This window comes from Parus major, chromosome 5 (assembly GCF_001522545.3).
Source record: "Parus major isolate Abel chromosome 5, Parus_major1.1, whole genome shotgun sequence".
Classification (NCBI taxonomy): Eukaryota; Metazoa; Chordata; class Aves; order Passeriformes; family Paridae; genus Parus; species Parus major.
Genome location: NC_031774.1, coordinates 11,477,557 through 11,503,979, shown reverse-complemented (window position 1 = coordinate 11,503,979; position 26,423 = coordinate 11,477,557). Strand labels below are relative to the sequence as shown.

General features: G+C 39.5%; 1 protein-coding gene across 4 annotated transcripts in view; it reads left to right on the top strand.

The window, feature by feature from the left end:
• Positions 1-26,423, top strand: part of NAV2 (neuron navigator 2) — a 208,309-nt gene that overhangs the window by 136,804 nt on the left and 45,082 nt on the right. For 3 of the 4 annotated variants that reach the window (XM_015630835.2, XM_015630834.2, XM_015630833.3), the window contains one exon: positions 21,144-21,282. In XM_015630835.2, coding sequence (XP_015486321.1) covers positions 21,144-21,282 — 139 coding nt within the window. Of the gene's footprint in view, positions 1-12,455; positions 12,936-21,143; positions 21,283-26,423 lie in introns of those variants that run through there. The other variant, XM_033514913.1, reaches the window with a different exon arrangement.

Sequence of the window (26,423 nt, the reverse complement as noted above, 5' to 3'; positions counted from 1 at the left end):
CCTCCCCATTCCTCAGCTTCCTCACGATATAGGGATTTTTCAGTAGTGTGATAAGGTGACCTTGTGACCCTTTTATGACAGCTAACAAGTGACATTGAGATTCCACAGAACAAGCGGTAGCTGCTCTTTCTGCATTGAGCTCCAACATCCTGAGGCTTAAACTGCTCAGTGTTACCCAGCTCCATGGGACTTAAAAACACTTTGTATAAACAGGCATTAAGGCTTCCACATGATCTTATGTTGCTTAAGTATATGCAGTTAAATATACATTTGGCCAGGATAAATAATTGCATGCTCCACAGTGGAAACACTCGGAGAGTGGTATTGTGTCACTTCAGCAGTATTATGAGAACGTGTATAATTTGTTTTTATTAGTCAAAGTTTTTTTTTTATATATTCTCACTATAAATAAAACATCTAATTTGATTAAAAGTGATTGCTGCAATTTGAGGCTAATTAATTGGACGTAAGTGGCATTGGAACATGCGAAACCTGCGTGCAGGGTTAGCACAGGGAGCCTCAGTAACCATTCCTTTGCTAGAGGCTGTTTATGTGTGTCCAGGTATAGATGGTCAATAAGTAGCCAGGGGATAAATGCTAAACATTGGAAGTCTGATTAGTGCCTGAGCAAAGTCCAAGGGCTGAGCTCAGCTCTTTTTAACTATATGTTATTTTTCTGTTGTTCCTTAACTTACAAAGGCTCAGCTCAGCAGCTACTGTGGAGTTACCATGTGCTCTCATCAGCCCCAAGTAATATTTAAATCTTTTAAATCTAATTTTAACTTTAAAGTTTATATTTTCTGATTATGTTGGTAGTTTAAGTTAATTTTCATATATATCAACTAATTCATTCATTTTGGTTTGGGGGAAATGAGCAAACCACCTTGAGTGTTCAAAAAGGTTTCATTCCCTCTTTCATGTTCATTGTCAAGGTTGATTTATTCTTGTTATGAAACTTGCAGCTAGAAATTCTCTTTGTAACATGACTTAATGCCTTAAACATTTCTTTGAAACCATTCATGTTATTTGATACCATCTGATATGCACATGCATAATTTCGTGTTTCATTTGCATTTTTAGGCAAAGACTAAATTTTTGTTTTCAGGGATGACTGAAACATAATACTGCATTTACAGAACTGGAACTGTTTTGAATGCAGAAGTGATGAACAGAGTATTATCTGGGAATGGCTGGAGATGTATTTATAGGCAACTGTGTATCTCTATGGAAAAAGATGAGGAAGGAAAGGAGAAGGAAGAATCATCAACATGAGCCTATGGGAAAGAAATTAGTATACTGTGCCAGGTCAAGTGCACAGAGGTTACATTCACCCAGGAAAGCTTTATATTCCACTTAACCTGTGTTTTGGGACTGTGTGTATCCTCTGTCTACTCCTAGGGAGAGACTTTATTCATTTATGCTTTGAGAGCATTTCTGAAGCAAAGGACTCGTGAGAGGGAACAGGTGGTGGAAAAGAAATCTGCATTTACACACTTCTAAGGTCTTAAATGTGCATGCAAAGGAAAGACAGAAATTTTCTGAAATCAAAAGACCGTGATTTCAAGCTGAAATCAGGCTGTGAGTTTTGTGCTCTTATTTCTGTTGAAATTCTTTGTTGGCTTCTAACTATAACCATTGAGTGATTTCTTTGTTAATAAAGGTTAAAAGCCAAAATGCCATATGGCAACAAGAAGTTGCTTGTTACTCCTTTTGATCTAAGTGTGCTGGTGGTTTGACCTCCAACACCAACCCCCAGAGAGCAGAATCGGAGTTGTCTTCTACACTGTGACTTAGAGTTTTGGCCCCTTTCTGCAGTAACTTCTGACAGGTTCTCGATTTTAGTGACATTCCCATTCTCACACCATGTTTGTATGGGCTGACTTCACATCAGCTGTAATGAGCTAAACATGTGACTGATAAAATAATAATTTTTTCTGTGAGTCATACCATATGTTCCCCTCTCTCCACCACCACAATTCTGGTCATTCCTTTCTTTGAGTTATTTTACCCTTCCTGCATCGTTCCCTCTATGCCACCAGTTTGCTTTCCCTTGCAGCCATCCATCTCTTTCCAAACAATGCCTTGTGCTGCCAGATGGGCTTTCATCACATCTGCCTGTACCCTCAGCAAATTACTGCAGCTCAACTTTGCCTACAAAATGTGTTTGAATCTTAAAGTCACTCCCCACTTTGGGTACATTCTTCTCTTATTTATTGACATCAGGCTCTGATTTCACCTCTAGATTTTAATACCCTTAAAATGACAGGGTTGCAATATGTGGTGATGTGGTTGAATTTGTTATGGCAATGTGTATGTTATCAAATCATTTAGGAACAAGGGATTATTTTAGAAATTAAAAAATGAGAACCAAAGGTAACTTATGACTTGGCTAAGCAAGTCTGGGTGAGATCATGGGAGGAGAATGAAACTTTGTTTGGACATTTTCAGGAATAGTAGTGAACTGTAGCTATAACTTTAGTAGAATGGATTCAAGGCAGACAAGAAAAACAGGGTGATTAGAAGAAATAGCTCTGTGGACTTACTATCTTATAAATTAATCTCTGAGAACTCTGTTCTTGGTGTCTTTAAAACTGTATTTGAACCAAAGCACAATGACATATTAGAGGAAAAGTGGTTGGATTAACCAAGAAGGGGTTTTCCAGATGAATCTTTGTTTATTTCTTCATTAATCTTGAAGGCAAGGACTTTCTTCAATTTGTCAGGTGTGCCTGTTAAAATGCTAAGTATGAGTTTGTGCATTAATCTAACTATTAATCTGTTTTTTATCCTTTCATCCTATCTTCCCTTGTGTGGTTCAGTTCATTGAAGTCTCTAAACAAATATATCCAATGACCACTCCTTAGTTCTAGAGGAATTCACTGAAACAGAGCTGTGTTTAACTTCTAGTTTGTCTCTGATAGCAAGACACCATTTCACAGCTCAGCCTTAACTAGATGGCCACACTCTGCCAGTGTTGAAATATGACAGAGAAGCCAGAGGTTGGTTTAGAATTATTTCATTATTGCACATGGATAAAACAGAAAATAAGGCTTTGGGTTTTGTTCTTCTTTTTTTCCTTATGGAGTAGTGATGCAGTGATTAAGGCCATAATGTACAAAGTTTAGTTGAGGTCACTGCCATGCCTGAGTGGAGCAAGGATCTCTGTTTTGGTTTCCTGTGTTAGGGTTGTTTCTGTAAGAATATTTCTGCCTGTGTCTCCTGCCAAATTATTTGCTGGAGATAATATCAACATAAGATACTGAAAGGTGTTGATTGGACTCTTGACTATTGTGGAGCTATCAGGACAGGAAGTGAGATGGAAAGAATTCAGGTTGAAGTCCTTGAACTCCCACATCTCTCCCAGCTGATTTAACTATGAAAATTAACAAGGGATCCAAAGGAGTTGTCTTAGTGTTGATAAGCCACATTTTTTCATAAACCAGCAGGATATTTAATAAAAAATTTCCAAATTTCTCTAAAGCAGGGATGTTTGCTCTGCAGTAGCAGAGCTGGCAGTTGGAGAGTTTAAGCTAAAAGCTTGCCAGACTGGAGGCAGAGTGACAGTGCCTTAAAGCCTCTTCTAAGCAAAATAAATCTCTGACAGGGTTCCAGTCACTTCTGGACATTTCTTGTCACTTTCTCAGCTGCTTTTGTGCCACCACTGTGGTGTAATGGTGTCTCTGATGAAGACAGACTGATAGAGTTGTGGTTGTTCAGCCTGGAGAAGAGAAGGCTCCAGGGGGAACTGAGTCTCTTCAGTGCCAAGAGGGGCTACAAGAGAGACTACATTGAACAAGGGCCTGGAGTGACAGGGTAAGGGGGAATGACTTCACACTGACAGGGTGGGTTTAGAAGGGATATTAGGTAGAAATTATTTGCTGTGAGGATGGTGAGGCCCTGGCACAGGCTGTGAATGCTGAATGCTGTGAATGCTTTCATCCCTGGAAGTGTTCAAGGCCAGGCTGGATAGAGCCCTAAGCAATCTGGTTTACTGGAAGGTGGCCCTGCGCATGGCAGTGGGATAGGAATGAGATGATCTTTAAGGTCCCCAAGAACCCAAAGTGTTGTATGATTCTGTGCTGGTTCCCTGAGTCACAGCCATTTATCATTGTAGAGCAGTGATCGATCCACCACCTCCAGCAGGCTCAACATTCAGCTCCAGACTCCATCTAAATTTGGTTTCACTTTCCTTTTCTTTTTTCCAGTTATTCTTCACATATATTATTTGCTTCCCTTCTTACCTTCTCTGTTCTCCAAGGCTCTCCAGAACCAAATAAATATTTTGTATTACAGGACAAGGTTTCTCAGAGAAACTGAGAACTCAATAGAAAAATCCTGTCTTATTTTCTAATGATTCTCGGGAAATGTTGTTCTGTTTTAACCAAGACCAAAGTCCATCCTTAGGTTGGCACGCAGCTTGGAAAATTTCAGGCGAAACAGCTCAGTTTTGGCAAAGTGAAAATGAACACATTCCCCCTACTAATTACTTCATTACTGTAACACAGCCATCTCTGAAGCAGTGGGTGTAGCCTCTGAGGGAAGAAACATGCACCGTGAAACCCAGTAAGGCTGGGGAAGGGATTATTGGGCGGGAACAGTTTCGCAAGTTTTTGTTCTCATAGAAATGCTAGGAAAGGTTAAGGGGTCCTGCAGAGATGCTGGGACCTTGGGACCTCCGCGGAGTAGGGAGTGCAGGAGGGAAGCAGTGCCGGTAGCAGTGATCGAGGGCTCTCAGCAGGCATAGCTGATGAACGGATCTTGCAAGCAAGCCTTGCTCACCTGCTGAAAAGTAGTAAAATTGTGGTTTTTTGTTGCATTTCATAGCTGGAACGAGTAAAAGGTTAAATTCTTCGGAGGTAGAATAGGAGGGGTAGGCGTGATACTGGGAAAGGTTTATGACTTGCGCATTTGAGCTTTTGTTTTCTCACACTTTATTATTTAAAAAAAAAAGGGATAGAGAAAGAAACCTAGCTGCTCTTTAAACTTGTTATCAGTTAGGAATTAGAGAGATAATGTGGGTGAAGGGATGGTTTGGGTAGGCTGCGGTTCGGCCGCTGGGGCGGGAGGGGGGTGCGGCTCCGGGGAGAGGCTCCACAGAGCTTTGAACTGCATCAGTTGCTCGAGGGCAATTAAATACACAAGACTTCCACCCTTAAAGAAAGGCACAGAAGGGAGTCTCCCTGTTTTCTGTGCTGGTAATCAGCAAGAGAGAAGAATGTGTAAACGAAGAAAGAAAAAATGGTGCCGTTTGGATGGAGGATGTCAGACCCCCAGCAGGATGCCTGCTCGAGTTGCATCTCAATAAATAATAATCGCTTGTTATGCTAATAGGCACCATTTCCAATTACATGATTTGAATACAGATCATATGCATGTAAATTATGCTGTTCACGTAACTAGTAATGCACACTTTAGGTCTTATCTTCGGTATTTTCATGTGTAAAATGATGCAGCATGGAAATGAATATTGCAGAGTTTTCACGTGCAAATAGCTAGCTAGCTGATAGAACAAAGAGCCAGACAGCCCTGAGATAATCAGGAATACCAGGCGCAATTTCGGAAGAGGCCCAGGATTAGTGTCACTTCTAACTCTGACAACACCTGTCCTCGCACCCGATTATAAAGAAAATAAAATGAAACAAAAGGTTGAATGATAATGCCATGAGGCATGATAGTAATTGCCCCCTTGTTGGCTAATTACTAGGTGCATACTTGTGAACATTGCTGTACCTTTTACTAGAGCACAGGATTTAGTGGTTTTATTCTGAGGACGGGGCAAACAGGTGGGACCTGGCTCTTCGGAGAGGTGGGAAAATGTGGGTAGTTACTCCCTGAGTAACTGAGGAAAAAATGCTTATATGGTTTTATGGCATTACAAACTAAATATTTAACATAGTTCATAAGGTATATGATAGAAATATTTACCTGTTAGGAAACTATAAGAATATAATATTAAAAGTCATTGTTAGGTTAATTTTGCAGGTATCAGATAACGATGTGAGGCATGAGATAATCCGGGCCCTACAAGGCACAGGCGTTTGGAATTAGTAGTTCAGTTTCAAAAGAAGAAAACTGTTACATGCAATACAGCTCACCATGTCAATAGTCAGTTGTTATTACCATCAGTTTTCCCACATCCTGCTGCCGTCTAAATGTGTGTATTTTCTGGTCAAGTAAGAGCAAGTGGTTTCATTGTTATGTTTGCAAGAAGAGTGTTTTTTCTATATGTAAGTAATTTTTGAGTAATGGAACTGGTGGAGTAGTTAAAAAGCTGACCTTTTGCTGAAAGCAAGTCTGTTGAATTTTTCTCCAGTCAAGTGTCAGTCAAGCTGAGGTAGCTCTCTGAAAAGCAGCTAATCTGAAGGACCATTCTCAGGTGATTTGCAGCTACGATTTTATTAGGGTTTAGCTGAGGTCAGAAGTTCACCTGGGTGACTTGTGATTACCACAGGTGTTCATGAGATAAGGAGTTTCATGGAGGACACACCTCTAATTGGCTGCAATTTTTAAATATTAGTTTAAATTTAGTGCTTTATCGTTCACACTTGGGCTTTTTTGCTGCTTAGTTAAGAATTTATATTTTGTTTCTAGAGCAATGAGTCCATAAGAGTTGTCACCATTTTAAACAATACCCAAGAGCTAGGAGAAACTTTTGTTTAAAAATACGCACTGGTTAGAGCTGCTGTCTTGTAGGTTAAGTGGATTGATTCAGTTCATTTTGTGTTAGGAAGATTGTAAATTTAAAAAACCTTTTGTTTACATAACCACGTATAGTTAACAGTGGCAGGGTGGGGAAATGTCCGAAATTCTGTATTGCATTAAGAGTCTGTTGTGAATGTGGAAATAGCAAGTTAGTCTATTTGATGGACAGAAACAAAAAAATTAAGAAAAAAACAATTCACATGAAAAAGTACATCCAAGAAAGTGGAAATACTTTGCAAGGTAACCTGAGAAGGACAGATGTCTTTTGGCTCAGATACAGTCTTTGGAATATCCTAGTGTTGTATGGGTGGAGTAGATCCCTTTGTTTTATAAGAAAAAACAAAAATGGACTGTCAAAAATAAATCAAAAAAAATTTTTTGTTGAAATTGAGAGTTTGTGTCTTTGTTCTTTGCAGACAGTGCAGTTGAAGTGTTTATATGGTTTGAATGTTTATGGATCAGGTGATGCAGAGGATTTGAAAACACTACAATGATTTAGTAGTGGTATTTTCATTAGAATAAATGAGTTTACTTTTCTAGTGGGATGTGCAAGCTTTACAGCATCCACAGCAACAATGAATAACTGTAAATTCAGAGATATCTCTAATTAGGGGAAGGCTGAAACAATTAAGATGGGTAAACTATTGATCATAACTGAACGAGATCCATAGAGATGACAGCAGTGGTTTTACAGTGGATGCCCTGACATGGTTAATGACTGCTGTTGATTTAATAGCAATGATTTTAATGTTTTATTGGGAGTGCGGGTAGGAAGGTTAAATCAATTTTATAGGGCTTCTCAAAACCATACTGCAACCACTTGGAGAGCTGTTTGTTCAGCCAGAAATATCTAATTCTGTAGGTATCACACTTGGCATATCCTTCCTGGGCCTGAATGCATTCTCTGACACAGAGCCCTGTACCTGCTGACCAAACAAGAACCTGTAATTAAAATTTTCTCTCTTTCTGAGCTATTCTCTATATCACTGCTTCTACATGATGATTGTATAGCTTCTTTCATATCTGTTTTTGTTCTCCACTCTACTGCATGTTGACACAGACATGATGTTAGAAAGCTCAGAAAACTAACTATAAATGATATATGGACATCTGTCATAGATTCACCCCAAAGCATTTTTTCATGGTCATGAGAAAAAGAATTCATGCCAGCTGCACTATGTTTATAAATCTGTTTGGTAGGGATCAAACTGAGAACCTTAATGGTTGCAGGAGACAGTTAAGTCTTAGAACATTGTAGCAGTTCCTGTTACTCTTTTTAGCGGTCTAGGGTGGAAGAATTACATTTTTTTCCTTAGTGGCATGAGTGTTAAAATCTCTCTTGTCAATATTATGTTATTTGGAAGGAGGACTGATTTTTATAATTTGGAGAAGGAGATAAAGAAAACTGCATTTAAAACAGTGAGAATGATACATCATTCTTGCATTTCACCATATTAACTGCACTTTAAGATAAGATTTTTTTCCCCATTTTTATCCACTGTTCTTACAAAAGGGCTATTTGTCTTTTGTATTTTAGTTGGGTTTGTTTATTTGTTATCTGAAAATATTAGCATAGAAATCAATGAAGCAAAAGCATGTGTATATAGTTCATATGTTGAAATTTCTCACTCAAGGAGTCTGAGATTTGATAATGTGTTTAAATATAGAAACATTTTGGATCATCCAAGTATAACCCCTGGATTCAGCATTCATTTGGAATTCCTCTCAGATAAGAATATGCAAAATAAATTGCTGTTCACCATCCCTCATTTTTATTAGATTTTCTCCAGTTCCCCATCTTTTTTTCTCTCTATAAAGTGGCCATTTGTGTTTTTCACTCTGATGTGCTTATTCATTTGAAATGAGAATAGTGAAAAGTATGCCTCAAAACTGTGTCAACACAAGTGCTCCATGGAGGCTACTGGCATTCTTTAGATAATCTTTGAAGTACATGTTAAAATGTTACAAAACCATTTTAGTCATACATCACAAACACACACAAATAGTCTTTTCTTCTCCATCAGGCATGCATCTCACCTTGTTGGAAGAAGCTGGGGCATTCCCTAATGGTTGCTCAGTTAAAAGCAGCCCCTTGGAGGAGGATGCTAAGTCTAGCTCATACTGTGCAATAATTATTAATATTATCCTTATTAATTATTAATTTTATTTGAGTTTTCTGGTCAAATTCACAGTCTCCTGGGGACAGAATCCCCTTTACTTAACATCTTGCCCAGTTCCTATGCATTACAATACATGGCAATGCAGCAGCACACACTGATGGTTCCTTTTTACTTCTGTGTGATACCATTTGAGTGATTTAAACAAAACCTCAAAGTATTCTACACTTCATGTGTTCACTTATAAAAATAAATAAATCCACACACCACCACCATAATATGATTGTCTGCTCTCAGGAAAGCCTGAGGCAACAGAGGGTTCTTCCCATTGAGATTTAAGGATGTGAGGAGTGTTTCAGAGCAGATATCCCTTGTCAGTGTGCAGACTCAGTGCCTCAGAGCAGATATCCCTTGTCAGTGTGCAGACTCAGTGCCTCTGAAGAATAAGGGAAATTAAAAAATGATGCTTCATTTTCCAGTCCTATTTTTCCTGTCTTCCAAGCTCCCTTTGGAACCTCACTGAAAACCCATAGGGTGGTAGCAGCAGGGTTTATTTTCTGCTATACCTCCTCCTGAGGGTTTATGTTGCTGCCAGTGTTGCTCTGGTTTTCGGTAGAAATACCTTCCTAGGATTAACAATTACATGGGTTCAGTAAGCTGGAGTTCTTTGGTGTTTTTGTTTAGTTTTTGGGTTTTTTATTTAATGTAAAGGTCATTTGAATAGGTAGTTACATAAAGTTTTAGCCCTATACTATCAGGTGTAAGAGTTGTAATGGTGCAGCAGTGCTGCTGTAGTCCTGCCTTTAGTTTCTCATGCAGATACTCTACTCATACTCATGAAAGTACTCTAAAAAGGTATATTTGTGTTCCATGTACTCTAGTTCAAAGGAGGGAAATGTGTTCAAAAACATGTTTGAGTTTATTTAGAATATGTTTTGTTATTACAAATATTGGTGTTTTTTAATTCAAATAATGTCCTTTAGGAGGGAAGAAATGAAAAATAAAACTTTAAAAATTGCTGTTGAGGTTATTTTGATACATTGGTTTACCCAGTGATAATGGAGTCTCTTCCAGGGCAAGATGTGTCAGGTGCCTCATGGCACACAGTATCCCGAAGGTTCCAAAAACTACTGAAGTGGGATTTCTTTACAAAAGCATATGCTGCTTGTGTTACTTTTATAATCATTCTAGTTATCAAATGATAGATCTCAGCTACTGAGAAACAAAAATAAAGAGGATTTGACATATTGCAGTAAACCCACAATTTTCAGGTATTTTGGTGTTCTCCAAGGGAGCATTTGAAATGCAGCAAGATTTAAGCTGACTTAACCTAGAATGCAAACTTGTAATTGTGGGTTTAGGCCTTTGCAAATGAAATGGAATGAGGCATTTCTTTGATAAGTTTTTGTTTTGCTGCAAGCAGGTTTAGTTTAGTTCTGACCAGCATCACAGCTGTGCCTGAGGTTAATGGGAATAGCACATGGGTGTTGGGATAAGGAACAAGGGATTGGAGGTGCAGTGGTTCTATGACACTTTGTATTAGAACACTTTGCAGCCTTTTCTAAGCAGCTGTTCTTTTGGTAAATTAATACCTGGGGTTTCTTTACTTCTCCCCAACTTTAACTGTCGTAAAATAACTTAATGTAAAGCTGCTCACAGTTTATCTCACCCCTTTGCTATGAGAAACTTCCAACACAAATGCTTTTGTATGCTGCAGCCATAACACACTAATCTTCTGAACTTCCTGACCCATAAAACTGTGATTATTGCTACATGTAAAATTCATCAGGAAATATCCCCCTGTATTTAGTGTTACGGGTATTACATTGCAAAATCCCTCCTTTGCATTGGAAGGACTGCCAAAGAAGGGAAGGACAATGGGGCTGTAGATGGGTGTGAGCATAGTGCTGTACCTTGATCTTGTTAATTTGGCTTTATTTGGAGCTGGAGAGCTGGTGATTCAACAGATGCAGTATCCTGATTATTTGCAGTATCCTGATTTTTTTTTTTTCTGTGGATTACAATTTCAGATTAGATTTTTTTGGGGGGGGTTGTTTGTTTGTATCTGGCATATTTGAGAGTTATCTCTGCTCACTATTCAGCAATTAAAATAAGGAATGAGAAGCAGTTTGCAGCTTCTTTGATAAAGGATAGCAGTTAAAATGCACCAGAGGCAAAAAAGGAGTAATAACAGTCCATGAAGATCTTTTCCCTCTTTCTTTATGGATAATACATGGCTTTCTTTTTAAAAAGCCATGTGATTTTTGTCTAATCTCCAGCAAAGATAGTGACATCAGCAGCTTTGCATTTGTACATGTGCACATCACAAAGGGGGTGGTTTGGCTGCACTCAAAGGTGCAGATGAACCAAAAAGCACAAGTCATGCTTCTACCTTTTTCTCATGATCAGACTAACATAATATAGGTAATCATACAGATAAAAAAAAAAAATCTAAAATCTTTTAAAATTAAGTGAACAGGCCTTTTTAATTTTGAGCCACAAATGTTTGTGTTAAATGATGCTTTTCCCAAGCCATTAGCATTGTTCTAAATTGCAAGTTGTCACATCCACCAGGCTCTAAATTACTCGTCCTCTGTGTTGCCATAGTTACACAGTAGCCATGAAAATACAGACTCCAGTGTAGAAAGGCAAGCTCAGACTAAGACTCATTTATTTGAAGGTTTTGTCAGCAGAATATCCCCACAAAGTCTTTGTTTTATAACCTTTGAATTCTTGCATTTTAACTCTTTCAACCAACCAAGTGTTGTGCTAAAAGGTGTGTTTTATTTAAGACAAGGGTATTCAAGCTGAATTGATAAATATATAATGGTATAGTTGACTTCTCACTAGTCTTTCCTAACCATCTTTTTGGTTTTGGGTGGGATGATCCATCATCTTGAGGTGAGGCTAAGGCAACAGTGTCATGTTCTCTCCATTTTCTCCATCCTAAAGGCTTCCCATCTTCTTTCCAGAACAGGATCCCTTGCTGGTTATCTTGCTGGCAACAGAAATTTATCCTGGCACTACTCAGCTGGTGTGATTTCCCATATAAGGGGAAGAAAATAAAAAAAATACAAACAAACAAACAAAAACAAACACCCCAAAACAATAAAAACCCCCACATGTTCATCAGACTGCAGAGATCTTGGAAGAATCCTGTCAGAAACTATTTATATTAAATTAAAATAAGAGTTTTGAATGTTAACCACCAGGATTTTTTATCAACCAAGTATTTCTAAATATCCATCTCTATTCTATTTGAAATAAGGAGAAGTAACAAGTCCCCCTTACTCTACAGTGCTAAATAAAGAAGAATCAGATTAATATTGCATATCTTGTCTCAGTTTCTTAAGTTCTTTGCTGGAGATGCCAGTGGATAAATTACTATTTTCTTTACCATTCCTACTGAAAGTGTTTTTATATACCACCACTCCCCACCTCAAAAAAAAAAAAAAAAAAACCAAAAAAAAAACCTACCAGTATTCCAAATGTTTTGTATTAAAACATTTCAGGTATGTCTCCTTCACGTAAAGCAATACTTGCTTCAGTAGTCACATAGTTGAACCCCTCTGTAGAAGCAGAGTGAGAAAAATGCTTTTAGAAGTTGTAGTCTTTCAGCTGAGATCAAACAGTGCCATTTGGTACCTCCAAGTACAGGGCTGCTGACTTGAGCTTTTACTTGGTGGGATACAGTACCTGATCTGGAGGCACCAGTCTGCCTGGTTACTGCCATCAGGTTACAGCTTTCACAGATGACCTAGTCCCAGCAGAAAGTCTTGACCTCTCGCTTTTTCAGCGCTTTAGAGGTTAATTTTGTTGAGGGATCAGATTTCTTTCCAGGGGAAGTTTCTGATGATCACCTTCTAGCTGGGTTTTACTTTCCAGTGTCTCTCAGAGCTGCTGTATGTGGAGGGTTCTGTTGGAAAACAGCCTTGCTCCAACTTTTTTTCAAAGTCTCTTCCTAGATAGTCAAGTTACAGGCTGGTTTATTTAAGGGGGGGTATTGGACAGTAGCCTAATGAAGGTATCAACCTGCAAAATAAATCTGAGCCCCTTTCCTGGAATTCTTCATGGGCAACAAAGTGGAGAAGTACTTTGGCTGGGCAATATTGCAAGGTAAGAGATTTTCTGCACTTTTGAAAGCACGGGAATGTGTTGTGTTGCGCCTTTGAGTAAGGAGGTTTAGCTTTGCAAATACTGGCAGCAGTGGAGACACATTAGATGATGGATAAATCTGAGCAGCTTTCTCCCTGCACTGTTTCTTTTCAATCGCTGTATGATGCATTAAATCAATACATTTTCAATAGATTGCAAATATTTGAATAACATGATAAAAAATTTCCTGTGTGAGAACAGACAGCTATTGCTGTGTTTGCTTTTTCTGGCTTAATTTTGTGATTCTGTGGGGTTTATTGATACTCAAAGGCTGCAATCTAGCCGGCTATCTTTTCACTAGTGTTGCAGGCTTTTAGCCTCAGAAAACTATGGAGCTTTGTTATATTTTAGCACTGTAAGTCTGTTTTCTTTGCAAAGGCGGAACCTCTGTGGGAATGAGCTCACCTTGCAGGGAAACAAAGGCATGTGTGGGTCTGTTTCAGGCCAGATCCCAGCCCAGATTGCACTTGCTTTTTCAGTACATAGTATCCAGTTCTTATTCTCACTCCTGTGCAAACTTCTGGTAGCTTCCTGATTTGTCTGAGTAAGGTTGTAAGATCCCTTTCTTTTTTGCAGTTCCTTCCAAATAAGCTGAATTTTAAAGGCTCACATGAACCAGGAGTTATTTGTACTGTCTAGAATGTTGCAGTTCTGCTAGGGGAAAAAAGCTGCTTTCAGGGTTGGTAGTAGTTGACATTTTCCATGCAGCAAAGAATAAATTATTTTACTTTATTATGAGTCTGTTTGTTCTGTAAATCATTGGTGTGGCAACAACTGTTGTTTTTCGGTGGCTTGGCTTCCTGAGGGATAGTGCTGTGCCCTATGATCAAATTAACACTTTTTTTATAGCCAAGTTCATCTTTTATTTTAAGGCATATTTCAGCAGGCTGTCATGCATTCAGAAAGACAATTTCTGTTGTTTTCCACCTCTTTTTCTGATGGGAGAACCGTGAGCATTATCTTTGTCTCCATGTGGTCAGCTGCAGCTGATGCTGCTGTGAAATAGGAGCAATTCTCATGTGTGAAATCAGATTTGCTGTGCACAGGTTATGGCCTTGATCAATTTATGTAGAAGCTTTGCAGTGTCTTCTGAGTAGGGAAAAGCGTAATAGTGAGTGGGAATTGCTCTGAGTCTTCATGCACGTATGTCTTGTCTTCAGTTTGTGCCTGTGTGTTTCTTGCTTGGGGTTGCAGTCTGCAGACCTAAAAGATTTGCACTGGTGTCAGTGGTGGAGTTACAGTGTTAGGATGGATTAAGAGAAGATGGGAAGCGAAGGAGTCGTATTCTGCCTGCCAGCTGTAGCTTTTGGCTCTGGGGGTGTTTATTATCTACCTCTTCCTGGGTGAGGATGTCCAGTGGTCCCAGCTGGCGACTTGTTCTGGGGCAGTGGGTGACTGAGTGACCCTGATCAGGAGGCAGATGGCCACGGGGCAGGTGGGTCCAGCCCCTTGAGTCTTTCAAAAGCACACTCATCAACAGGGAATTTAAGTGCATCTTGCATAGTTTTGTTTCCATACTGGCCTTCATTCCTTTCCTTTCATATTTTTGTTACATCATTCCTGTAAGAATTTAGCTAATCTATTTTTTTTCTTCTCCTTGGTGTTTAACCCTGTTTTTATTATGTTTTGGAGCCTCTGGTGAAGCAGCTGCCAGGTACCAGTAACTGCTGCTGAGCTGCTGAGCTCTCACCAGCTACCACTGGGCTGGAGGAGCTTGAGGTGGGTGTCAGAAACTCTGTCAATGTGTCCAGTGGATGTTTTCCTCTTCTTTAAGTCTTAAATTGTGTCTTTGTATGAGGAGGTGATGTGATCCAGAATGTCTGCTTTTGGGAGAGAAGTAAGTAGTAAGAAAGTAGTATTGGTAAGTAATGCCGGGTAAGAAACCTGGACAGTCAAGTCTGGTTTTCACTCTATCCCCTGAGCAGGCTGCCTTCTCTGTCTGTCTGTAGTGAGGAGGTGTTTGGGCTGGGACCTTGCTGAGTGGGAGTTGGAGGCATATTGCAGTGGTGACCTACACGCAGATCTTTGCCAGGGGCCTCCTCCCCATTCTCTCATCCCCTCATCCCGGGGGGGACTGCAGGGAATTAGGGCAGTCCATTGCTGCCTCCCCAGCAGTCTGGGCTTGACCTCTGGGTTTCTTCAATCCATTGCTGTCACATCGATACTTTACAGGGATTTATTTTTTGGAAGGCATCCAAGGCTTTGTATGTAAACAAGGATTTCTGACTTTGATTAGACGACTTTTCTCAGCACTTCTTACTGTCAGGGAAACAAAGGCAGAACAAACAAAGTATTTTTTTTTAATGTGATGACTGAGATTTAACACTGACATTATTGTGATATGAAGACCCTGATTTTGTTTCTGGCTTTCTCTGGTGTCATTGTAGTGACATAGACATGACCATCATAGACATGAGCATCACTCCCATGGCTTCCAAAGCAGGGAGGTGAGAATGCAGTTGACCAAGGGGTGCTCTGTGCACCCAGTTTAGAGCTGGTCTGTTAAAAGCTTTATAAACACAGTAAGTCTTCAGACAGAATAGTAGGTGGGAAAACATGGTTTATAGGTTGTGAGTGCATGAAAAAGGGGCTGGCAGCTGATTGTAGTAGTGTACACTAAATTTTTCAGACGTAGCTGAGAGCTCCTCCAGCACCTGTGTCACATGCAGTACCTTGCTTTTCTCCCCTTCCCTGAGGCTGTGGAGGTACCAGAGGAACCCTGGTTTGTGAGCAATGGGCAAAAAAAACAGGTTCTACCAGTCAGGCATTTTGCAATTGAATACAGTTGTGCTGGCAGCTGGCTTGGTGACCCCAGGACAGCCATGGGCCAAAGAGGCACTGAGCAAAGTGCACAGGTGAAGAAGCGGCCTTTGGAATTTCAGCTTCAGAGCAGAACACGATGGTGGAAAGTCAAATCAGTTCATGAAAATCAAGGGTGTTCTAACTCCTTGAGATCAGGTGGATTTTTAAGAGGTCCTCTGTGTGTATGTGTGTGCTCAGCTGTGTTGAAGTTTGTCAACAGCTTGGTTGAATTCCTGGTTAGATTTTAAGGGACAAAATAAAATCTAGTGTTATTTTTATAAAGTTATTAGCACTGATATAAGAAGATTAAATAAGAAGAACATGTGCAGTTTTCTAACTTCTCCAAATCTTTTCTTACCCGAATTTTTCAACACTGAATAATTTTGTTCTGTGAGTTATTCCCTTTGCAAATAGGTATTTTAAATGTAAATCCTGAAACCTTATCTTGGATGAATTCTAAACAGAGCTTGACAAAGAGCTACAGTTCAGCTTGCTGGCAGTAACCCAAATAGTCACTAACATGAAAACGTCTGAGTAGCTCACAGCACACTTCCAGCACTTTAACTCTGCACCAAAAAATGTCATTAAAAGGATTAGATTCTGCTCCAGAAAGAACAACTGGGAAGGCTCTGTATTAATTTTTCCTGGTTTACTTTTCTTGGTCTGGCTTTACTAAGTGTTTCAAGGTAACAGTCTTGCTCCTGGGCTCTGCTTTTCATAAGAAATGAAGTGGTTTATGTTAAATACCTATAGTGAGATGTAAGAAAATAGTAACTGGAGATATGGGGGAGGTGGGTGATTAATAGTAGTGTAAAACACATTAATTAAATTAACTTCTCTTGAGGTAGATTTCCATCCATTCTTTTACAAGTGGTTATGTTTCAGTTTCAGAACAGTTTGAAAAGAAAACTGTACAAGGGTCTGTGTGTGCTTTCTGGATTTCTGGCCCAGTTCTCACTGCTGCAGGAAATCCCAGAAGAAAAGAATGGAAACTGCAGTATTTACTGTCTCATGTTATAGCATATTTAATTTTTCCTTTAAAATCTTTGAACATGCTGTGAAGTTTCAATAATTTTGTACCTTGATCTTACTTCTTGTTGTTGTTGTTCACCTTTCAACTCATAAATAGTTAAATTTTTAAATAGAAGAGGATAATTGCCATGTTTCTACTTGAAATATTGTAGAGCCCCAAGGCCCTTTCTCGGACAAACGTATTTTTCAGCAGCTCATTGTAATTTTGGTTTTGAGTGAAGATCCAACAAAATTAAAATCCATACCCATCTGTAGAGAAAGGTGTATTTTCAGACTTCAACAATAGCATTATTTGGAAGGATTTTAATTACTCCTTTGCAAAGAGGGAAGATTTCTGCAGCAAGAGGGGCCGTCCTGAGGATCACAGAATGACTTTGCATGCTGTTCAAGTTGACAAAGAAGAGCCAAATCTGTGGGTGATGATTATGCAGATTGGAAAAGTGCTGATAGACTGTGGAAAAATACAAGTCTAAGCCTAACAGCTTTGCAAACCTGTTTGAAAAAGCAGCTTTGAGCAGTTGATCTGGTGCTGTACGTGGGCGATGTGTAGTCGCAATGTTGCATTAGGGTGAGCAGAGTGAGGTGGGGAGGCAGAGGAAGGTCCTTGGGGTGCTTGGTTTCATAGAGAGTGGGAGGCAGCGTCATGGCAGTTTTTAAGTGGTGGCAGGGGTGGATTTTAAGTGGGTGGTAGTATAATTTTCATATATAATACACTTAAGATTTTATTTTTTTTTTTTAAATTTTCATTTTTCAGTAATCAAAGTAAAGTTTCAGGTGATTGATCAAATAAAGAAAGGAAAGCCCAAACATTTCAGCTTCAGGTTATGTTTGAGTAGACTTCTGCTGACATCAGAAATTATTAATTGCACCAGCTAAATTACAAAGATGCTATCTTGGCTCTGGGAGCCAAGAACACCATAATTAAGGCTGTTAGATGCCCCATTCTGCTTCCTCACTTTTGACTTTAACCATCAAGGCACTGGATCAAGGTAAAAATGAACTAATTTATGTGGAGGGCTTGGGGTGATTTCAAGAACAGCATGAAACAAATGCCTCAGTTTGGTGATGATTACTGTCCCCTGGAGGAGCCACAGCCTTAGCCAGAATGTATGGCAGTGCTTTTTAGCTGCATATATTGAATGCTCATAAAGTGGTTTGCATTGACATCTAGTTTACAGAGTTCAGTGAATTCTACCAGCCTTCTCTAGTGCTATTTCAAAGGGCAGCATCAGTAGTTGTTTATGTAGGTATACCAAATTTTTTATTTCTTAAGGTGTTTTCATGTTCTCTTACATGCTGTTCTTTCTAGCTAGAGACTCAGCACTCCCACCCTTCTTCTGAAGCGATATTTATTAAATAAAGCTAAAGCTATCTGAGTTTAGACATTTATGTGGGTTTACACATACTGCCTTGTCAGAGCAGCTTGGGCACCAGTGTCACCAGTATACCCATGAGAGCTGTGTCGTTTGGCTTGTGGCACCCAAAATCTGTCCAGACATCTATCTTCAGACCTCAGAACAGCTAATATTTTAATTTTTTTTTATTTAGGAACAGATATAGTAAGCTTGAAAATACAGAGTTGGAATAGTTCATTGTTTCCACCAGAACATAAAGGACTTAAAGCCCAGGATACACACAAGGGGAAGCCACAACCATCAATGTATTCAGGTGCATGTTTCTACCTTTGTCCTCAGGCACATGTACCAGTTCAGAAGGGCACTCAAATATTTTCATAATGCCTTAGTTTGCCCAACTGAAGCCAACAGGACTGTCTGATGCCAGAAAAACTACTTATGATTAACATTAAACACATTCTTTAGATGTTGATGAACTGGGGCCAGTGGTAATTTAAAAATTGTGAGTGCTTGAAGATAAATTGTTTCAGTTTCTATACATTTAAGATGGGACTAGGAGTCACACAGAGGAAAATTAAATTTATTTTTTTTTTTGCCCACTGCCATATTTCCATAAGAAGGAAATAAAACTATTAAACACAGAAGGCATTTGCATTGATGATATTATTACTGTTATGATTGTTATTTTATTTTAGGTTCAGAAATAGAAAATAAGTTTGTTGCTACACAAAACTTTGGAAACCACGGAGCATATTTTTTTATTCAGTAATTTTATTAACTGTTTTGTAACTTTATTTGTAGACTTACCTAGGAATTGTAATTGCTTTATGTGATAGGTTTGGAAAGAGAAATGAATATCAGTTATAGGACATTTTTTCAAAACTGAAATTTAGAAGTAATACGGCTTTCAGTATTTTGCCTTGTGATATTTAATTGCCTATTCTAAAAAAAAAAAGTGCTTCAAAGAAGTCTTTCAATCCTTTTCTGGATTTTCAAGTCCCCCTATCATTTCTTGGCATAAGCAACACATCTTTCATTCAGTTATGCTGGAAAAGATATTTCAAAATGGCAAATAAAACAGGTGTGTCAAATCTGCCTGTCTGGCTTTCTCAGATTCAGGAGGTCTCACACTGTGAGTTTTATTTTAATATGGATTTCTATTTTGTATTGCAATGGATTCCCTTTAACCCAAATCTGAGAAAGGCAAATCTGGGAAAAAAATTTCTCTTTCCTTTGAATTGTGGCATCACTAATACTGTAGACTGCAGCATTCCTTTCCAGTCACGAGAGCTGGAGTGTCTGCAGGCTTATCAAATAGCATTTGGAAAATCTTCTTGGAAATCCTGTAACTGGGACACCCCTGAAAGTCAGTCAGGGCTGGCAGGAGTGAATTCTCATGAACTGGAGAAAACCAGATGAAGGGTGACCCCAAGGCTTCATCAAAGAGAGCCTGTGGCAGGGGCCAGCAGTGTGTCCCTGTCCCTGCCCATTCCTGTTCTCTGCCAGCAGAGTGGCTGAACATCCCAGATTTCCTTTCTTGGCTTGCTGGAGCTGTTGATCTGAGCTTCCCAGCTGGCTTATCCACAGGGATATGGGAGAAGGGGAACAACTAACTGTGCTGACACATTGATGAGGACCTTCACTGGAAACAGAGCAATCAGCAAGGAGCAACTGCCAGCAATAACCCTTCCTGTGACATGCAGAGGAGGATGTCCCCGTGGCCACGCTTCATTTGTGGTTCAGCAAATTGTGCTGCTCTTCAAGCTGTGCTCAGTTCCCTAAAAGGCCTTGTACAGAGATGGGTGAACATTGTACTCCCAAGTAAGAAAATGCAATTAAAATTATTAAAGCAGCATTAAAAGTCATGCAGGAAGGTGTTTTGTAGTGCTAAGTGGGAAAAAATGAAATGCCTTTCATTTCAAAGCTGACAAAGTTTATGTAGAAAGGCCATAGTAAATCAGTGGTGAAGTGATGAATAAAGATCAAGCAAACAGAGATAGGTTGCCTTTCATTACACAGTTGTCTTAACACAGGTTAAGATAGTTCAGGTGTTTAGATTTAAATGCATATATTAACTGCTCAGTATATTGGTTTGTGAATATAGCTTTCACTGCCCAGCCAGAAACTTCATTGCAATCTCTTTGTTACAAGTTTGTAAAGCAAACAGAAATGCAACATGGAAGAGAGCCTGGAGCTCCCAAAATCTGAAGCTGAGATTCTAAATGTTGTTTGTCCTAAACTTCCAGCGACACATTTCTCATTTACTGGGAAACATTGAAGCTATCGCATCCTGGAAGAAGGTCCTGAATAGTTGCTCTTCTTGAAAAGTGTGGTGCAACTCAGGAGGGTTATCTGTCATCTGAAGGACTGAACTTCTAGTTGCTAATTTTGTGAGGCTGGTGATGCTGTTGATGATAGATTCAGGTTCTTGCCCAGGTCTGTGAAACACCCAGGTACAAAAAGTTGCTTCAGGCTGAATTTTTTTTTCTTACATTCAAGTTCCATCTCTGTTTTACAGCTTAGCAAGTCAGTGCTATGCCTACTTGGAGATCACAGAATCATAGAATGTTTTGGGGTGGAATCATCTTAAAGATCATCTTGTTCCATCCTCCTGCCAAGGGCAAGGACACCTTCCTCTATCCCAGGTTGCTCAGAGCCCCATTCAGCATGGCTTTGGACACTTTCAGGGATAAGGCAGCCACAGCTTCTCTGGGCAACCTGTGCCAGGGCCTCACCACCTTCAAATGAAAAACTTCCCTGCTAATATCCCTTCATGCCACTACTTTCCCCTGCTCTGGGACTGCAGGCACACATTCCAGATGAGTCAGAAAGAGCTGTGTCGCTGGTGCCCTTGGCTTGGTGATGGCATACACTAGCCTTTTGGGCAAGTGGGCTCAGTGTTGTAGAAATAATACTTTTCCTTTTGAATAATGTCTTGTCTTCTGACCCTTTTTTTCTCCCTCTGTTGTTTTTTCTCCAGCTGGGATGACAGCAGCTCTGTCAGCAGTGGGATCAGTGACACCATAGATAATCTCAGTACCGATGACATTAACACCAGCTCCTCTATCAGCTCCTATGCCAACACACCTGCCTCCTCCCGCAAGAACTTAGATGCACAGGTAAGAGGTTTGGTTTATTCAAGTAACGTTGATATTTATTATTTTTACTGGGCAGGAGGTATAATTGCTTTGGGTTGGTTGAGCTTAAGTACACAGCCAGCCTTCAGTGTAGACAGTATCAATAGTACCCACCTTGTCAGCCATGGCATTTACAAATATTTCCTCTGTGGATGGAACCTGCAACATCTCTGCCATGGTGATGTCACAACAATTGGGTCTCGCCTTCCTAGAAAAGCTGCACAGAAACAGATGTAAATGGGATTTTATATAGATTTTTTTTAGGTCTAGAAAAGGTATTAGGTTTTTCTCTTAAATAATTGAATATGATAAAGTCAACATGAAAATTCAGAAGTTTACACTTTTATCAGAAATGTAAGCATGCTATGCAAATGAAATCGATTTTATTAAATTTCCGGAGCTGTGTGTTATTGAAGGCTTTCTGTGTTTGTAAGCATTTCACAGGAGGATAAACTTTGCCTCCACCAGCAGGATACATGGACATTTTGTGCTCAGACACCACGTATCCAAAGAGGTGGAACAAGTGAAGACATCTGAAAGTTTTTCATCAAATAAACTGTGTAACACAGAGATTTGCACTAATATAAGCTGCTTTTTTTTACCAATTGCATAGATTTTTGTTTGGGAAAGTGCAGGACTACAGAGTCCAGCTTTGTTCTTTGTACAGCCTGCTTGAGGGACTCAGGTGCTGTGTGCTGAAGCCACTGGGATGTGGTGACCTGGCAGTGCCACAGGTAGAGGAGAGGGGTGTTGATACGACCTACTCCTCTGTTTCTTCCCTCTTTTAATCTTCTCCAGTTCTTTTCATCAGTGGATCCTAAATCTGTTTTTGACATCAGTTTTAATGTAGACATGTGGTTGCTGTGAAGTATTGCTCTGTCTCCAGAGCTGTGGTGCAAGCAGAGTAGTCTTTGTTCCCTTGCCATGCAGTGCATATTTTAGCCTACATGAAGAGTTTCCAGGTAGCCTCTGGTTGCCTATCAGTGACTGCACAGGCACTTGGAACTGCTAATACAAGTCTCATGCAAGCTGAGAGGAGTTAAGATCTATCAAGCATGTTTGTCAGTACCTGACAGAGAGTAAGATGGGAAACTAGAAGTATTTTTTGACAATTGTTACTGTCTCAACATTGTAATACTGTTGGGATGAAAAAAGGAAGACTTAGGGAGACGTGACTAAACATTAATCTAAGGGAAAAAAAGTAGAAACTCGTATGACTTCTATCTTCTGATGGATCAGATTCTTGGAAACACCTCTGAGAGATCAAAATCTGTGTTGACAAACTCCTCTTCCTCCTCCACAACTGTTACTGTATCCAAGAGGGTGCAGACAGACACCAGAAGAAAAGCTGCTGGAGCTTGCTCAGGCAGTAGAGTGTAGTTATTGGCAGAGGAAGCTGGGAGCCAAGAACGTACAAGTTGTGTTTGCAATTTTTTGGTGTGATGTGTGTCTCTGACCTTCTTCTCTCCTCAGTTTTCATGAATGGCAATCTTTATTCCAGGTATTCTGTTATCTGCAAATTATTGCCTGTAAAATAGTTCATTTTCAGTGGAACAAACTACCTGAATCTTGTCAGCCAAGGGAATGAAAAGACCTTGGAGTGCTGAAATGCGTAGCTTGCAGGGTTAGATTTTTGCTGCCAGTTGTAGACCTCAGAGTGCATGATGCAGTGAATGTTGCAGAGACACCTTTTCTGTCTTTCTTGAAGGATTCTGTGATGGCCAGTGCCCAGGTTTGCCTTCCCCAGGGTGATGAGCCACAAAGGACTAGCACTCATTTGCAGAGAGATGAGGACTTTTCTTCCCAGGATGTCCCTTGCTTTGATTCTCCTAAACAGTAGGCACTTCTGGCCTGCTGTGTTTCTGTCATATCTCTTTGAGAGGGTACTGAAGTTGGATTTCAGATAATTAAGGAGGGAGCTTGAAGCTAATATATGTGCAGCTGGGAGTCCAGGCAAATAATGCAGCAACATCAAAGGGAGAGAGCCTGAACATGTCAGTGTCGGCTGATAAAATCAGTAACTCGGGCAGAATAATCTCTGAAAAGAAAGGCATAGTTGCAGTAGGAAAAAATCTCTGTTGAGAAGCTGACTTTCAGAGCTGATGAATGTAAGAGCCTGATGAAGAGATGGGGACTTCAGACAACTCTTCTTTAAAGCACTGTTTATTCCATAGACTAAGTTACAGCAGTTGGGGGTCATGGGTCAGCCTGCAGCTGCTGGGTATAGGCATGCCATGTGTCCTGAAGACCATTTAGTTGTGGTTGCAATGTATATATTTTTCTTTCCTGAGCATCTTAATACATAACAACCAATCAGCATCATATACAATACCTTTACATTTACATATAACCTATCAAAACTTCTAAAATTACCATATTATGTTAGCAACTAACCATTCATTTGGGTTAGTAGTTACGTGTTAAACTTTGAAACTTATTTTGCAGTGGAAGATTCTTCTTGCTTTGGTAAAAAACATCTTTCTGCCTGCCTATGCTTTTTTCACTTGGTAGAAAACATGCTTTGTTTGAAGACCACTTAACCTGTTGGACTTCAGCCATAAAACCTCCTTCCAACTGACTATACCTTTGTTCTAAACCTTCCAACTCGACTAAACTTTGTTCTCTCAGATGGTTCAGCAATGACTGGCCCTAAAAACATCTTTTATATATCAAAACTTACTTTCAGTTCTAGAGAACCTTCTGCTAAGCATTCATATCTGTAAAACTTTTCTGTTAAATTTTCATCCTTCCCAACAGATGAGTACCCATACTCCAGAAGCTGTAGTTTCTCCGATCTTTGAGAAACCAGATTTAAATATGATATTAACTCCATCTTCAGAGACATTCATAGCTGTAGCCCCTTTTTATAGCAATGCAGTGAAGATGTTTGCAAGTTGTTTCTGAGCAAGCTGTTGATGGGAGCCAGCATTTGCCTTACCACATGTTCTATGTCTTGCTGTGATTATGCCAAGTACCAAACTACTTAATGTAGTTATATGCATTTTGGCACCCTAATATTTTTATTTTGTATTGCACAGAATTAGGTAAGTTACCTTTATCACAGTTCTACGTCTAGTGTACCTTTAAAGTCACACCATATGCATACTTCAAGGAGAAATTAAGTCCAGGTAGACATTTAAAAATAACTTATTTAACTGAAATAAGATGGGACAAAGAGACCAAGTAATAAATTCAATCATATGATGGCAAAAATATCAGAAAATAGAAACGTTCCTTTAAATAGAAAACTGTAGCATCCCTAAGGAGTTGTATAAGACATCTTCTCAGCAAAGATGGGTTTGATCTGTTCACAGCTTCAGATTTACAAAACTTTATGAGTGAGTTGAGAAATCCTGATGGTTTGCTTCCAGCTCATGCTGGCTGTGTCTTGTCATGACCTCCAGCCAAGCGTATTTCCACTCTCACCCTTCCGGGCGGGTGGAGTTTCAGCTGCAATCCCCAAGCCAGGTTTCACTGTGTTTTGCTTTTAATTCCTTAGTCATGTTTCTGTGCTGTTCTCAGTGTTTAGCATTAAACAGAAATATCTCTGGCTAGAGGGATTCAAAGGTAGAGGTGCAGCATTTCAAAGGCTGCAGGAAAACTTCGGCTGTGGGTGTGGTAGTGGAATGAAATGGAGGAGAGCAAAGGTAGAGAACTTCTTGCAGTCCTGTTCTCTCTGTGGAGACTGTACTAATTTTACAGATTATGGGGTGGGAAATAGAAGGTACAGGAATATTTCCTGTCAATCAAAACTCTAGAATAAGGCCTTTGCTAGCAAGTAGGTGTATTTCTCGTTCTTGAAAGCTAACAGTTCATACACACAATTCCAGGCAGGGAGCTTGGAACAAGATACTGAAGTGACCACATGAGGAATGGTGGCTTTGTTGGTTGATTATTTGGTACTTTTTGCCTGTGCTCTCTTCCAAGATCTGTAAATGTAGGACATGTTTGCATGAAATAGTGATTTTGGAGAGGCACGGGACATAGGAACAGTCACACTGGGAATTTATTACACACCTACTGGTGGTCAGAAATAGAAAGGTGACCCACCAACCCCAAACCTGGCAGGCATAGGAAGAGAAGGGAGTTAGAAAGCAGAGATCCACTCAAGCCTACACTGTTGCTCTCTTTGAATGGAGAGGCAGGGAAACAACATTTGTGTAGCATGAGGGAAGTACAAGAATATATTATCCATAAATCCATAATTCAAACTGCATGTTAGTCTAATGACTCAATATGTAGATAAATAACCCAAGCCCTGTTTCCCAACTGAATAAAGACCATTGTGATATGTGGTGCCAGCTTTCATACACTGATTGCTTAACTAGTTTTTCAGGCTTTAAAAAAAACGTAATTGCAGTAAAAACCAGAGGAAATTCAACCACAGTTCCCCTAAATTCTTTAATATTAATGGTGTGATCTGATAGGAAAAGTCATAAACTTAAAACCTTCTTTAGGAACTTAAAAATAAAAGCTGAAAAGCATGGTAAATAATCTTACAGTTTCTCCTGTGCTGTGTTTTTCTGATTATCTAAAGGGAACAAAGACTGTGAGCTTCATAATGCTTTGGGATATTTAAAATAATTTCCTTTCAAATGAATTATTCCTTTTACTTGCCACACAGTTCTGAGCACATTCATATTGTGCTGAGGCTGCAGGGCAGAGGTGGCACTCAACACCACACCAAAACCCATCAGCCCATACTTGGGAACTGCACAGTCAAGTGTTGAATTGTCAGTCTCTTTCATGGTGCTGTGGTCATTGGCGAGCACTTCAGCTATGAATTTTTTTTATCCCGAACAGAGTCAAATGTGGGCATATTTGTCATTTGTGCCTGATCACAAAATGGTTGGTTTTTGTTTACCACATTTGCCAAATTTAATCAACAGCATTTGACTGGACTAGAATTTTGAAAGAATAATCATTAGCAGTGGAAAGTGTTAATGTGTGGTGAATATATAAAATATTCACATATATAGGGTAATAGATTTAATTTTAGCATTTCTGAGATTTTGGTAAAGGTTTGCTAATGAGAAATTTTTTTATTTGACATTGAGCTTAGTGAAATTCTTCATAAGAGACTGGTAGCAGAATCAATCTGTGCAATGAGGCAGGGAAGAACA